This window comes from Talpa europaea, assembly GCF_964194135.1.
Source record: "Talpa europaea genome assembly, chromosome: 10".
NCBI classification, from domain to species: Eukaryota; Metazoa; Chordata; class Mammalia; order Eulipotyphla; family Talpidae; genus Talpa; species Talpa europaea.
The window spans coordinates 20,348,974-20,364,586 of NC_140077.1; the positions used below are offsets into that span (position 1 = coordinate 20,348,974).

At 34.8% G+C, this 15,613-nt stretch overlaps 1 protein-coding gene across 2 annotated transcripts in view; it reads right to left on the minus strand.

Moving 5' to 3' along the window:
* Nucleotides 1–254: 254 nt before the first annotated feature.
* Nucleotides 255–15,613, minus strand: part of SLF2 (SMC5-SMC6 complex localization factor 2) — a gene marked incomplete at both ends in the record, with an annotated part of 36,151 nt that continues 20,792 nt past the window's right edge. For both annotated transcript variants that reach the window (XM_084245780.1, XM_084245779.1), the window contains 11 exons: nt 255–290; nt 2,587–2,655; nt 4,972–5,058; nt 6,536–6,613; nt 7,011–7,142; nt 8,683–8,770; nt 9,287–9,384; nt 10,485–10,661; nt 11,553–11,655; nt 13,792–13,933; nt 15,251–15,326. In XM_084245780.1, coding sequence (XP_084101906.1) covers nt 255–290; nt 2,587–2,655; nt 4,972–5,058; nt 6,536–6,613; nt 7,011–7,142; nt 8,683–8,770; nt 9,287–9,384; nt 10,485–10,661; nt 11,553–11,655; nt 13,792–13,933; nt 15,251–15,326 — 1,086 coding nt within the window. The remainder of the gene's footprint in view (nt 291–2,586; nt 2,656–4,971; nt 5,059–6,535; nt 6,614–7,010; nt 7,143–8,682; nt 8,771–9,286; nt 9,385–10,484; nt 10,662–11,552; nt 11,656–13,791; nt 13,934–15,250; nt 15,327–15,613) is intronic.

The following is a 15,613-nucleotide window of genomic DNA, read 5'->3' on the forward strand; positions in this document are numbered from 1 at the left end:
TGCAACTATGCTTCTACCCCTCCCTTCTCATGGAATTCTGCTCTTTTAAAAAGCCAGTTGCCTTAATTAAGTAGATCGTGTTTCATATCTGCTGCAGAAATGGCAGTTTCTTCATTACCAGCATTATACTAGATATTCATGTGGTACATTTGCTGAACATTTTCTTAGCATTCCATTGGATTTTGGTAATCCTCTTCCAGGGAAGGCTCTTGCTGAATTTCTCTCAGTTCATGTTTGTGCTGCTGAAATTCCTGTTAAGAATCTGGTACCCAGAAGTCATGAAGCTGCCCCTATAAAAGCGGAGGGGAAAAAGGGACAAAGGAAAATCAGTAAGATTATGAATTAATCTTTATAAAACTACTAATCATCTTTGACAATGGAAGAAATAAAATTTCTGTTGCATATTTCTCTGAAAGTTTATGGTAATCAGTTTCAAGTTTCACATTTTGTGGTCTGGCAATGAAAAAAGTATAAGAACAAAATGTTTTTTCATCAATACATACAGATGTTAGGTCATATTTAAGATTAAATGTTTATCTGGTTTTGATATTAAATTATTTTCTGTTTTAATGTCACATCAACAAAGACGGCCAATCTAAAAAAATATATTGAGACAGACTATAACAACAATAATAAAACACTACCTTAAATCTAAGAAGTCTCAAAGCCATCTCTAAAAGGGAATGCATATCTTATGAAGGACACCGATTGCATGAGAGTAAAAATGTTATAGTGAGATTGCTTTTCCTAACTGACCCTCAGTGTCTTACTACTTTGCTATAAAATATAAACCACTTTTAGAGTTTCTCTACTGAAATCTGAGACCCTGGGGCATCAAAATCTGAGACCCGGGCCTCCCCGATGGCGCAGCGGTTGAGCGCTGGGTTGCGAAACTGCGCGCGGCCTCTGCGGCGCCGGTTCGATCCCCGGCTGCTCCCCGGCCACCAGAGGAGGGTCCCACATGGCGTGCAGACCTCTCCTGCCGCCCGCTGCTCCCCTCAGCAGTGTACTTCGGTCCTTCTGCCTGCTCTGCTCCCCGCTCTGGCTCTGGTGAATTCTCTCACCCTCCCGCGCTTCTGACTGTACCCAGTGCATGTATAGACAAAACAAACAAACAAACCAGCAAACAAATAAATAAAGCATGCCTCTATAAAAAAAAAAAAAAAAAAAAAAAAAATCTGAGACCCTATGAGGAAAGCAGACTGTCTCAGGTATACCACTCCAGACCCATTAAATCAGAATCTGCATTTCAACAAGTTTTTAGCTGATAACTATACACATTAAAATTGGAAGTATCATTTTAGACAATCCCAATCAGCCTGTAAACAAGCAGGATGACAAACTTACTAACAACGCCTCTATTAAGCAAAGAAAGGCTCTTTAGATATGACACCAAAAGCAGAAGTGAAAAAAGGATAGTAAAGAACAGATAAATAGGACTTCATCACATTAAAAATTTTTGTTCTACAAATGATACCAAGATAATGAAAATACAAAAAAATGGGAGAAAATATTTGCAAATTATATATCTAATAAGAGATTTATATTTAGAACAGATGATCAATTCTTATCACTCAATAATAAAAAGATAAACCAATGGAAATATGGGCAAAGGATCCAAACAGACAGACATTTCCCCAAAGAAGTTTTATGGATGGCCAATAAGCATGAAATAAGATGTTCGATATCATTAGTCAGATGCAAATTAAAACCACAATGAGATTCTACTTCTAACCTCCTACTGTGTCGGTAGTCAAAAGGATAGGTATTAACATGGGGAGAATGTTGAGAAATTAGACATCTCATTCATTCTGGTGGGAATGAAGACTGTGCAGTCACTTTGGAAAATAGTCTGGCAATTCCTCAAAACACTTAACACAGAATTACCATATGACTTAGCAATTCCACTAACAAGTGTATGTGCAAGATGTTTTCATTTGAAAACATATATTCGTATAAAAAACTGTTCACGGAAGTGTTGTTCATAATAGCCAGGAAGTGGTCAGGAAATATATCCATCTACTAAGTGGTTAGATTAATGTGATATATCCATACAATCTGGCAATTGAAAGGACATACATGCTACCACACGAATTCACTTAACATGTGAAAGAAGCCAGTCATAAAAGACCACATACAGTATATGATTTCATTTATATGAAATGTACAGAAAAGGCAAATCTATATAGACAGAAAACAGATTTGGGGTTGCGTAAGTTGTGGGAGGAATAAAGATGGGAGTGCAGGTGGTCAGGGAATAGTTGACTGCTCATGGGTGTGAGATTTCTTTTTGGGATGACAAAAATGTTCTAAAGTTAGATAGTGGTGATAGTTGCACAATGCTATGCATTTACTAAAAAACAGTATGTATTTTAAGTGGGTGAAACTTATGGCATGTGAATTTTATCTCAAGAAAGTTGTTAAGAAAAAGACTCCTGATAAAATAACCTAGATACAATATAACATATTAAATGGGTTCAGCTACTTCTGGAAACAAATCAATGAATATAAAGCAAACAAAAACTGAAGAACAGACACAAACCATATATTATGTTAATAAATAAATAAAACTGTTAAAAATGACACCTGAGTAGGCCGACAGTTCTGGATTATTTCCTGCCATTTTCCATGTATCCTGGCAACCAAGTCTTTTACCTTAAAGATAAAGGGGGGGGGTGGGGGAAAGGATCAGATCAAAACAGCCTCAGCTAACAGCAGTTTAATGCTTGATATAAAACACCTGATAGCTGTGACAAGTCCACATCCAACAACCCAACTCAATTTGATTTTTATCAAGAAAGAAAATAAACCACTCATCTTTTAGAGGTGCTTTCAAATGACAATGGTTAATAAGACTTTTATCCTTTACCATAATCTAAAACACTGGATTCTATTTTCCCATTAGTTACTAGAAATAATCCAGGAAAACATAGTCCCTGCCATCAAGACACATTTTCAACCTGCTGACTTTTGAATATCCAGATTAAGAAGCTGAAGGGGTGGTCTTTTTTATAGGGTCCAAGGTTTTGGGTGGCTTCCTGCTTTCTCAGCTTCTGTTTGACAGAATCAAGATTTGAAAGTGACACAAAATGGCTGTTATTTGTTCCTTTCCATATTACTCAAAAGATCCAAAATTCACTGTAATGCACCTCTAGATTTTAGCAAAGTACTACTATTTCTTTTAAATTCCTGGTGTATTTCTACATTTGGTGGTTTAGCAAGTGATTGTGCAAAACTCAAACTTTCCTGTCACTCTAGAGATTCCCAATTACTTCTTGTCCATAATTACTTCAGAAATGTTTTAAACAAGTCAGGAAATTTATAGCTGCTTTTAAATTTATAAATTAAATTTCAAGGCTCACTTTTTTCTCCATTTAGAGTTTAGCAGATTCAGTTTCTCCAAAACAATCATCACCTTTTCTACTAGACGTTTTTGGAAAGGTACACAATTCATCTATTTCAGCAGGACCGTTTCATAAAGCAATTTTAATAGGCCTCTGTGTCACTCTCCACTCTAAGTAAGAGGAGCCCTGGCACCAATCTATGACGGCCCTTGGCTTTAAGAAACAAAAACCTTGTGTGGTCCCCTTTTATCATGTCTGTCAGCAGTAGCCACTACCACCAAGTTCCACGGGCCAGTGACTCTAGCCAATGTTCAAAAGAATGTGCTTCTGAAACTATGAAACTCTAAGGCAAAGAGCTATCCCCTACATGTATTTGAAAATCTGCAATCTGATACAACTTCATTAGATGCTCATTTTTGTACTTAAATCTACTAAAGTAAATAAAGATACTAAACCTGAGCAAGTATTGCTCAAATGACCAACCTTTATAGATAATATACATAAGATATAGAGTTACACAAGCTGAAACTTCACATTCAATGACCATCCAAACACAAATGGCAAGAAGAATCAGCTTACAAACGCTAAAATGATTTGGGAATTAAAAAAAACTTTAGAAGAAAAAGCAAGTTTTGATTAATTTTACACTTTAGGAAAAACTGTTCATTAGTAATACTAAAGTTGCTTTCCTAACTCCGTACTCATACATTCACCTATTTAAAACTACTTAATATATTAAATCTTTAAGGAAAAAGCCTAACAAGGTTACTACTGAATCCTTTTTACCTTAGAGCTTAGATTGGATAATGTAGGACCTACAGATTTGATATTCTCCAATGGAATATTCAAAGAATAACAGCTAATCTATTTTTTTTCTCATGAACAAAACTAGTTTTCAACTGTCATCAAATTTTATAACCATTGTTTAAAAATTTATATATTTAGGGCCTCCCCGGTGGCGCAGCGGTTGAGCTCTGGGTTGCGAGGCTGCCCGTGGCCTCTGCGGCGCCGGTTCGATCCCGGGCTGCTCCCCGGCCACCGGAGGAGGGTCCTGCATGGCACGCGGACCTCTCCTGCCGCACGCTGCTCCCCTCAGCAGTGTACTTTGGTCCTTCTGCCTGCTCTGCTCCCCGCTCTGGCTCTGGTGAATTCTCTCACCCTCCCACGCTTCTGACTGTACCCAGTGCTTATATATAAATAAATAAATAAATAAAGCTAAAAATAAAAAAATAAAAAAATAAAAATTTATATATTTATTTAAACAATGCTTCAATCCTTAAAGCTAGCTTAGGCATTAAAGTCTTATTTTATATACTGTGAAGAAACTAAGAAGTTTTATTAGTACTAGAATAACTCTTTTCCTTAGGTTATCAGGCATTTTAGAATTAAAAAAAGAAGTAAAATGAAAAATATATGTTTTGAGATTTTTCCTTCAGTTTCAATCTAGCTATTAACAGAATTAATTTAGTAGAAGCTGGTTTCTGTTATTAAAGGAGAAAGTCATATTTCTAACCTTACATGTTCTTTTTGTCTCCTAAGACAGGCCCATATGCATCTCTTATAACATCAAGGTCAAGATTAAATGAAAACAAAAAAACAACAATATGTAAGAGAAACGCACACCCACCTTAGTTCTGTAAAACAATCTTGCATCTTCCCTAATATCACACTTAATATGTTTTTCCAAAGCCCCACAGAGAAGCACGAAGTGTTTCTGTGCAAAACAAATGTAAGACCTGAAACAACTCTGAAGCATTACAAATTAACAAAAGGAGACTACGCAGTTAGGACTAACAATCTATCATTCTCCAATTAGCAATTTCTGATGTTAAACATATAATAGCAATCATATCATTGAAAGTATTAACTGCCACAATAAGACTGTTAAGGTTTACTGTCAGTGAATGTGAGAAATAAACATACAAAAAAAGTTGTTTTGCTATGGATTAAGGCACATTACTGAAAAGTAATCCTAGAGCTCAGTTTGTGTGATGTAATGCCCAGAAATTCATAGTCTTTCCCTTAATGCATTCTCTAATGGCATATTCAAATAATGGTTGACAGATTTTTTTTCTCTATAAACAAGTTTTAATAGTAATTCCTTGAAAAATTAAGTTCTAGAACTGTGTAATCCAAAACAGTCACTCTCATATGTAAAGGTTGAATATGCTAAGATAAGAATGCACATGGGTACTTTTGGGAAGGGAAATGTGACAACAGCTATTGAAAAATATATAACCTTTTATCACAGAACTCAACTCTGAGGAATTCTGCCCCACAGAACTGCTTGCATATGTAATAGAGATACATGAATAAGTATGTTCATGCTAGCCCTGTGTATAATCACAAAATACGTAATGTTCATTATGATTTTTAAATACTATAACACTTTATAGAAGTGCTACTATCTTACAGTGAAAAAAAGACAAGATTGAAACAATATGAATATTAAGACACCATTTTCTTAAAATAATGATGTTAGTATATGCATAAATTATGGAGAAATTTACAGAAAGGCATGGTTCTATAATATATGGTTCTATAATAATTAAGAATTTATAAATAATAATCAATTTGCTTTTAGTCATTAAATTTTCTTTGAAAACTACAAAGGCCATAACAACATTACAGAGAGATTAACTATACTGGCCTCCAATCAGGAGAGCAAACATAGCAAAAACACACAAAGCCATCTTGAGTCCCTTTTTCATCATGCTTAAGGAAAAGGAAATACTCAGTTTTAAAATGGGTTGGATTAGCTAAGGTGTGAAACCTGTGGAATTAAACAAGAACTTTTCCCAGGAATATGGGTATTCATGGTATAGGGAGAACAGAGAAACTAAAAATGAAATTCTTAACATGGGAAAATAATTCAGAAACGCATTTCTGAAGTAGTCTGAGTTATCACCAGTTTAATTTTAAGGCAAGTATTTCTAAAGAAAAAAAAAGTGGAGCCCATTTGGTAATTAATGCTTTATACTGCTGCCAAGTTATGATGGTTAATAAAAAGAACTAACATCTGTGGGCAAATAATTCTTGTCAAGAATTATTACTTGCATAGGTTATTCCTCCCTCTTTCCAGTGTACAACAGGATTTCTATAGCAAATCTAGAGTTAACTTTTCTCCTATATAAAATTCCATCAATAAAGACACTTATTAAGAACAAAAACACTAAAAACTTTCTACCTACCCGTTGTCCAGAAGAAAAAGAATGAGAACAACTAACTTCACCAACTAAATGAAGAAGAATGTAGGTCAGGTAATATGCCTGTTAGAGAAATGAATAAAATGAACACCAATGAATTAGTTAGCATAGATGTCATCCAAGTTTAGACATTAGGAAAGTTGCCCAGAAAGAGGTGCTAAACAGGAAAAAGTCAAGCCTAGATTATCTGATTTCTAACTCAAGTGTATTCCTTTTACCACTTTCTGTCATAGCTTAAAAAAACAAAAACTAAAACAAAAAAACTCCCAATATTAAATTCCCAATATTCATTTTTTTACTTAAATTCTCAAGTTTACTGAGGAATTTCATGACAATAATAAAAAAAAAAAACATTCATTTTATGATCATGTTTGCTAGAATCCAAAATGCCTATGTTATCATCAGTCTATGGTTAGGAAGCAGACATCAGTTATGCTGTCAATTATCTAGTGCTGGATACCTGCTTTTCAAGTTCCAAATGAAGACTGTCATCAATAGTGCCATTTGGTTGTTCGGCTCTTTTCTTCAAGACCATTTTCTTTAACAAATCAGAAGGCTTCATTTGCACAAGATAGCGATGTAGGACTGATATCTACCCAAAAGAGGGGACAGTGAACAGTATTAAGCAATATAGTTTCTGTTTCTTATGCTAGCTTTCTTTCAGTGTATCCTGTTCTTTTTGCCTATTCTAATTGTGCCCCTTTAGCTTTCTTTATAATAGTTCAGTGATATCCATTTCTCCTTTAAGTTACAAGTCCTCAATTGCTTAGAAAGGGATTTTAAATTAAAAACAGAACTTGTAACTGAGAATAAAAAATAAAAGCTTAAGGAGGAAACTAAGTAACTTGACAGCAGAGATCAAAAGGAATGCTTTCTCTTTAAAATTATTTGGGGAAAAAAAATTCTCTGAAAATCAGCAAATGCTAAATCTTGTGAATAGGAGTCACTGAATTCTGAAAAGAGTTCTCTTTCGATGGCAGTAAATATCACTGACAGGATTGGGAGTTATCTGCTAATTATCCTGGTAGCTCAGGCATAGTCCCCATATGTCTGGAATCAGATCCACCTCAACACTAATGCAGAAACTAGCTGTCCCCTCCAATCTCCCTGTTCCACAGTAATCTGTGCATGCTTTCATCACTGTTCTTACCATACCATACCACAATGGTTGGTTTATTTCAACCACTATATTTGTGGCAGAGTCCACTGGATTTGTTTTTGTATCCCTCAGAGCTAGTAGTTTTTTTTTTTTTTTTTTAAGATTTATTTATTTATACAAGCACTGGGGTACAAGCCAGAGGGGTGGGAGGGTGAGAGAATTCACCAGAGATGATCAGGGAGCAGAACAGGCAAGACTGAAACACACTGCTGAGGGGAGCAGCAGGTGAGACAGGAGAGGTCTAGTGTGCCATGTGGGAATCTCCCTGGCCGGCCGGGAATCGAACCAGCACTGCAGAGGCTGCGGACAGTTTCACAGCACTGCGCTCAACCCACTGTGCCACTGGGGAGACCCCCTAGTAGTTTTCAATATTAAACTACAATTCAAATAATAACACTACATTTAAATTAGATTCTATGTTGTTACAGATTTGAAATCTATAGTCCCATTATTAGTGCTATTAATTTGTAATAGCCTTGAGGATGTCTCAGAGTGGAACTTCCATAGGACATGCTCATATATACTCATATACAAGATATAGTCACTTCTAAGCAAATTCTGGAGGGCAAACACACCTAAACTCCATAATTTAAAGACTAATAATAAAACAGACCTAAGATAGTTAATAGGCAGTAGTTCTGAAAATTTTAATCTTGTGATAAAATTGCTAACCTTGATAAACTAATTCAATGAAAAATGTCATATTAATAAGGCATATTATAATTTTCCCTGTAGTTTTCACACATTGTCTAATTGTTCACAACCACCATGTATGGGAGAAGTATAATACCATCTTCATTTTACGTATCAAGAAACTGGACCTCATTAGTTAAGTATCATACTAAATATTACATGAACAGTAGCCTGAGAACTGACATCTAACCTCAGGACTTCTGATGTAGGATCCATCAATTTTTCCTATACCTCACTATCTCTACGATTTATTAAAAGGAAACAAAAGTGTTATTTATACCTGCAGATTATTAGCATTAGGGATATCTTCACGTTTCTCATCCAAAAGCTTTGAAATAATCACTAGGCTGAGGCACTGTCTCAGTTGCCTGGAATTAGAATTTAAAAGTATTTAGAACGTATTTTCATCAATACAGCTTGAGAAGAAAATGAGCTAAAAAGGAGGTTTTTTTCTTCTTTCTAATTGGAAACACAGCTAACGTTTCTACAGGTTGTTCAAGAACATATAAGCTTTAAATAGAATAGTAAAAATTCATGTAAAATAATTGTACATGAAGTTAGAGTTTCCTGAAGCTCAGGCAAATCATTAAGAGCTTTCATCTTTGCTCCTGATTTACTGAAAGAAAAAACTATCGCTGAATTTCTTTTTCTAAGGCAAAAAAAGACTAATTCATTTTTATGGCATGTGTCGTCTATATTATCAGATAAACTAAAACCAAAACTCAAGAATATTACAAAATGATCTAGGTTAAGTGTTAGTATCAGACTGTAAATGCCTTTCCTCACAGTTGAATATGAAATGAAAGGAACTAACGGATGCAAGAGAATTTCTTAATGTAAACATTATAAAATTTTCTTAATGTCTAATTCTCACTTTTCAATACCTTCCACGTGATGTCCAGTTAGGGACCAGCTGTACCAACCACAGAAGATTGTGGGGATGACTGGAAAGTTCATTTATAGCCAGACAGAGTTCAGGTACCTAAACAAAGAAAGAGCCAAGATTTTCAAACAGGTCAATGGAATTAAACACCCAACAAATCATGCACATCCCCTCTTGACCTAATGGAACCATCAGAGCACTCATTTTCAGAAATACCATAGAGGCTAGAACTCAGTACTCACATTAAGCCTTAAGTTCTAGACAAGACTGAACAGATATAATCATCAGAATTTCACTTGGCTTCTGTACTTAAACAGTCCATTTTGAAAAAAAAAAAAATGATGTAAATATTCTATCAGTTTCTAAAAGTGTATACATAAGAGTTCCACAATATGTGTTCCTGATCTGAGATCGCTTGCATTTTAGGGATCCTCAATTAATGTAGTACTTAAAGTCTAAAAGAACTGCTTTAAGATAATACCTGAGTAGAAGCAAGTATGGGATGAGGGTACTAAACAAAATTGATTGTTTTGTTAATGTTGAGCTGGGTGATAGATACGGAGAGGTTCATTATATTTTTTTCTCATGTACTTGTGTACATGTTTGAAAATTTCCACCAAAAAAAATTGAAAAATCTAATTTTATAACTTAACAAAAAAAATGGTTGTATAAGTTTAACTGAAATTCCTGTTGTATGTACTACTCTCTCTATATGTATTAGTCCCTCTATTATTTCATTAGCCAGCAGCCTGCTCAAAGATCACTTCCTCTTCAGACTCCCTCATCTGAAAAAAGCACAGCATCCCTGTCTTGCTACTCCCTAAATCCATGTCCCATTTTATTTTAGTTTGTAGTACTCATTACAGCTTGACAGGCTATTATAATCTATGTCTACTTATTATCTAACCTGCTGACTAGGAAAATGTGCCATGAAGACCAGGGCATTGTCGTTTTTACAGCTGTATTTCTAGTACCTATATAGAAGGTCCACAGAAGGTCCCCAATAAGCACATTTTTTGTTGAATGAGGAGCTGCAGTTTTAGCAAATTAAATATTTGAATACAATTCAAGCAAAGATAGTCCACTCCTCAGTTTTTTTCATCTGCTAAGGCTCTTAACTGAATACTGCATGCAGTGTGAAAGTTAAATGGTGATGCTATTTAAAAAAAAGCCAAATTTAAAGTTTTAAGCACTGTTACCTTTGTGTTCCAATCTCTGATATTTTTCATCAGGTTTATAAGGAGGCTCTGAAAATCCACCAGAGGAATCTGTTTCAGTTGCTTCTCCAAACTCATTTTAAACAACATTAAAATTAGTAACATTATTTCACGATCCTGGTAACCTTCTGGATGAATAGATGTACACAAGCCTAGAAACTATGATACAAATACAGAGACAAACAATATAAGAAATGATATTTTACTTGAAGAGTTTAAATTATAAAAAGTTTTGGATAAAAAGGCAAAAGAGAACTATATAGAAAATAAAACAGCTATCCAGAAAAAAGACAAGAAATACTCAAGTTAATAGCTGAACTAGATGATATGATAAATATTTTGGTCTCAATTAATTTCAATTTTAAGAGTTAAGAGTTTAGTATCATTGATGTGATTCAGCCACTAAAAATACTTTTAAAGTTTTCCTTGAACAATTATTCATAATCACTAAATTATAATATAAGACTTTTTTCTTCATACATTCTAATTCTAAAAATTTATTGGTTTCAAAAGGCTTCTTAGTAAAGGTATTCCTAGAACTATTTTGATTACATAAATCTGATTTCATGTAAGTTCCCCCTCACTCCTAATATTAAAACAAAAATAAAAACAGTAAAAAAATCCATAATGCAAAAATTGCTATAAAATTTCAGACTAGAGATCACTGGTAAGCCATTAACGTTTTTGCTTTTAAACTATTAACAACAAAACGAATTGATTCCAGCTTGGTGTTAAAGACAAAGTTTTGGAGCCTCCCTGGTGGCACAGGAGTTAAAGTCTCAGTGCTATCAAGCTGTTGGCAGCCACTGCAGCACAAGTTCGATTCCCGGCCAGGATGCTAACCCACATGGAGCAGTAGACGTCTATCTTGCCCACTGCTCCCCTAAGCAATGTATTTCAGTAGATCTACCTGTTCTGCTCCCTACTCTGTCTCTGGTGAATCTCCTCACCCCCTGCACCTCGGGCCTACATCCCAGTTCTTGTATGCATAAATAAGTAAAAATAAATCTTTTTTTTTTAAAAAAAAAAAAGACAAAGTTTTTTTCCTACCTTAACCACATTTAAAATATTGGTTTCAGGAAGAGTTGAAAAAATTGGCTTATAAGATGAATCTTCACTTCCTTTCCCCCCCAATGCCATCTGTATTTCTGAACTATAGGAAAATAAATAAAGCAATGTGAAACTAGGGACATTGTAATTAAGAAATAATTAAGAAATACTGTGCTTTTAAAAGTTAAGTCCTACTGAGGTATAATTTACATAGAACATACAATAAAAGCAATGTACCCATTTTAAATTTTGATAAATGTAATTAGGGTAACCACCATCCAAGCCCCCAAAAGTTCTCTCATACCAGATTCAAGTCAATCCAGCACCTCCTACCTGTCAAATACTAATGTGATCTTTATCTCTATGCACTAGTTCTCCCTTAAAAAGTTACCTTTTATAAGGCACTATCCTTGCTGCTCTTGGTGTTAGAGAGCAATGCAGAAGGTGGCTCTGAGTACAAGCCTTGTGAGTGGCCTAAAGAAACTGCCATAGCAATTTAACAGAACAATTCTAGACCTTTCAATTTTGGTTGGGCTAATCAGGGAAGGTTCATGGATAAGACACATGCACGTGGCCTTTAAAAAAAATAATATTTTCAGGCCTCCCCTGGTGGTGCAGGCAGTTGAGTGCAGTGCTGTGGAGCTGTTAGCAGCCTCTGCAGCACCGGTTCAATCCCTGCCGGCCGGTGAGGGTACCACATGGTGTGGCAGACCTCTCCTGTTGCACCCGCTGCTCCCCTTAGCAGTACATTTCGTCAGTCTGCATGTTCTGTTCCCTGCTCTGTCTCTGGTGAATCCTCTCACCCTCCCGCACATCTGGCCTGTACCCGGGTTCTTGTACAAATAAATAAATAAATAAATAAATCTTTTAAAAAATGTTTTCTTGTTTAATTTCTCAACAAATAACACATTCATATGATTATAAAAAATTAAAAGGTATTAAGGCACAGAATACTGTGAAGAACTGTTTTCCCAGTTTGACCTTTTAACCTTCCTTTCCACTTCCCACAATTACTACAAGTTTTAGTCCTTCCTTTCATAGCATTTCATGTATACACAAATAATTATCAATACACAGCAGTCTTCCCTCATCTGCAGGCAATGTTTCAAGATGCCAGTGGGTACCTAAAACTGTAGACAGAACCACAGATAAGGGGGGACTGCTGTATGTCTCCCTCCCTACCTTTAATACAAATGGTACCATATTCTATACCCTGTCGTGTGCCCTTCTTTTTTCACTTGATATATCATGGAGATATTTTCATAATGATGTGAAGAACTTTCTTATTTTTGAAATAGCTGATTGATAGTCCTATGTCCCTCTCTAGCTATACTACTTCAGTAAGTTACTTAACTTTTCCATGCCTGATTCACCTGTACAATGGGAATGAATAAACTAATAGGTATAGTGGCTATTAAATGAAGTTTGAGATATTCATTCAGCCCTCAGAATTGTGCCTGGCACACAGAAAGCACTATTTAAGTGTTAGTAGTTGTGATGGTTATTATTAATATACCATTGTTTACTATTTCTTTAATGTTGTAAATGAAGTCTTTTTTTCTAGTGACTTGTTTAGCTACAGTTCATATATCTGAAGCTTCATAATTTCTCATTATTAATTTTATACCCCAGCATCTATACCAAATTCTCTTGTTTGTTATAGCTTTTCGGTTGACTCTTAAGCTTGTATGCATACATTAAATCACTTTTATTGCGAATAGTGAACCTCTCAACCAACTCATTTCCAATTTTTACCTCTTATTTTTTCTCTGTTAAGTAAAATGCTTTGCTATAAAATTATTGTTAGATAATATTGCTATTATAATAGTAAAAACAATGAAAGTCATTAAAACTTTTATGGAGGAGGGGTGGCAGCACAGTGGACTATGTGGTGCACTATATGTTTTGGTGGTGGGTGTGGTATGGTAACACCTGAAGGGGGAAATCCTATACTTCTAAGACACAAACAATGATGCAAACCACTGTTACCTTATTAAAAAAATTATAGGAATGTTACTGTTAATTCCCTGTTAAACAAAATGATGGCTTTTAGATTGAGACATGTTAACAATATATTTAATGATAACAAAAAAGAATGTATTTAACTCAAGATTCATTTCTAATGAGATTAACAAAATCAAGAATGGATATGGAATTTATCAAATGAATATAACTATTATATGTAAATCATTGTAAAGAATGCTTATAGAGTTAATTATGAAAACAAAAAACAACTTACACTAGATTATCTTCATTAAAGTCTGGCTGAAGATTCTCCAGAGGAAATAAAGATCCGAAATCAATTCCCATATTGAAAAACACAGCTGCTATATCAGACAATGATGGAATCCAGGGCCAAACTGGTGAATCACTGAAGGTATCTAGTTAACAGAAGAAAGTATTTTATTCCAAATTCTCAGTTGCAAACTCACAGTTGCAAAGTGATAGTCTGTGTGAAACATGATTACAATGACTTCACAGAAATGACAACTAGTAGTGACAGTTAATATAGTTATTTAGAATGATCATTTAAGAATTAGAGGTCTTTCAAATGAAGGTGGAGAAAAATGACTTTTATGAACAAAATAGTTGAGAGTGATGGATAAAAGGGTGTAAGTGTAACTCAGGGGGAACACATTTTGAAAAGACTGGAAATAACCAGATACTGGTAAAATACCAAATGCTGCTAAAATGGATTTTACCATCTTCATTCCTAATCCCCAAACAAGTTAATCAGGTAAATCACAATGCTTACCCCAATCCCCTTCATTAGTTTGCAAATCATTAGTTTATCAATGAGTCATGGAATTATTTACATGAGAAACTTTAGAACTGCAGCAGAATGGGCAGCTTTGCATGATGCCATTTTAATAGTGGCTTATTTGAGTCTACATACTTTCCAAGGATTTCACCATCTTTAAATAGGAAAAATCCTTATTTTCTAGAACTCCTTTAGAGCCTTCAAAGAAGAGAACTTTATCTGGGAGAACTTTATCTTCAACTTTCACATTAACTGGTTAAAATCTCTCTGTCCTTTCCTTTAGAGCCTCACCCAACAGCTGTAACTGCTGCTCGCGGTGCCTTTCCTTGAGAATTTTCTGGCAGTATAGTATCTCCCTTGGTTACAACTACTTTCAGCTAATACTTGGTCAAAGATAGGAAGAAACTCTCTAAATGCCTATTTTGTCATAACTCTAGCTGCTGCAGTTTGCACTTAACCCTCTATACCTATACCACTGCCAAAAGGAGAACAACCCCCCCCCCTTACACAGCCCCCATGCTTGTAGCATCACAAGATATCTCCAAGGGGAGAAAACAACTGTCACACTTTTGCATGGATGAATTCAATCTCCTCAGTGCATAATCAATACAACATTGCTGCTCACCAGTAAGTTAAAATTAATTAGCTAAATAAACTTGCAACTTTTCCATTTTACCCAGCAAAGTAAATCATGAGTTGGTAAATATTAAGTAAGGGCTATCATGTGGCAAAATCTTACACCCCCATCCTCAACACAACTAGAACAATGCAGAAACATTTTTGGTTGGATTTTCATTTAATTATTAAAGACTTTAGATTATTAAAAATAATTTTTGATCTTATATTTCCAAATACCCTAATTTTTAGCAGTATGAAAGATCATGTACAAAGCAGTAAATAATATACACTGCAAATCACAGTAAATTTATATACTCACCATTTCTAATTGTTATTTCCATCAAAGTACTTAAAATCTGCACAGACACAATGCAATCTGTATGAACCGACATCATCTGTTAAAAGTAGATGAATGACAGGATCAAGTCAAGGCCCTTTTGATATAACTTTTAAGATTAGATAAATACAACCGTTGAAATTATGAAAAAAATGCCTTGCTAGTTTATATCATGCCATGAACTCCAAACCATAAAGAAAAAATGCTACTATGCTGATCCTATAACAGGAAAAAAACCAAACCACAAACTGGCAAAAAAATTTGTAAATACAAAAATATGCTATACGCTGATATACTTTTTAAAAGATGCTCAATATCACTAATAATCAGAGAAATACAAAGAAA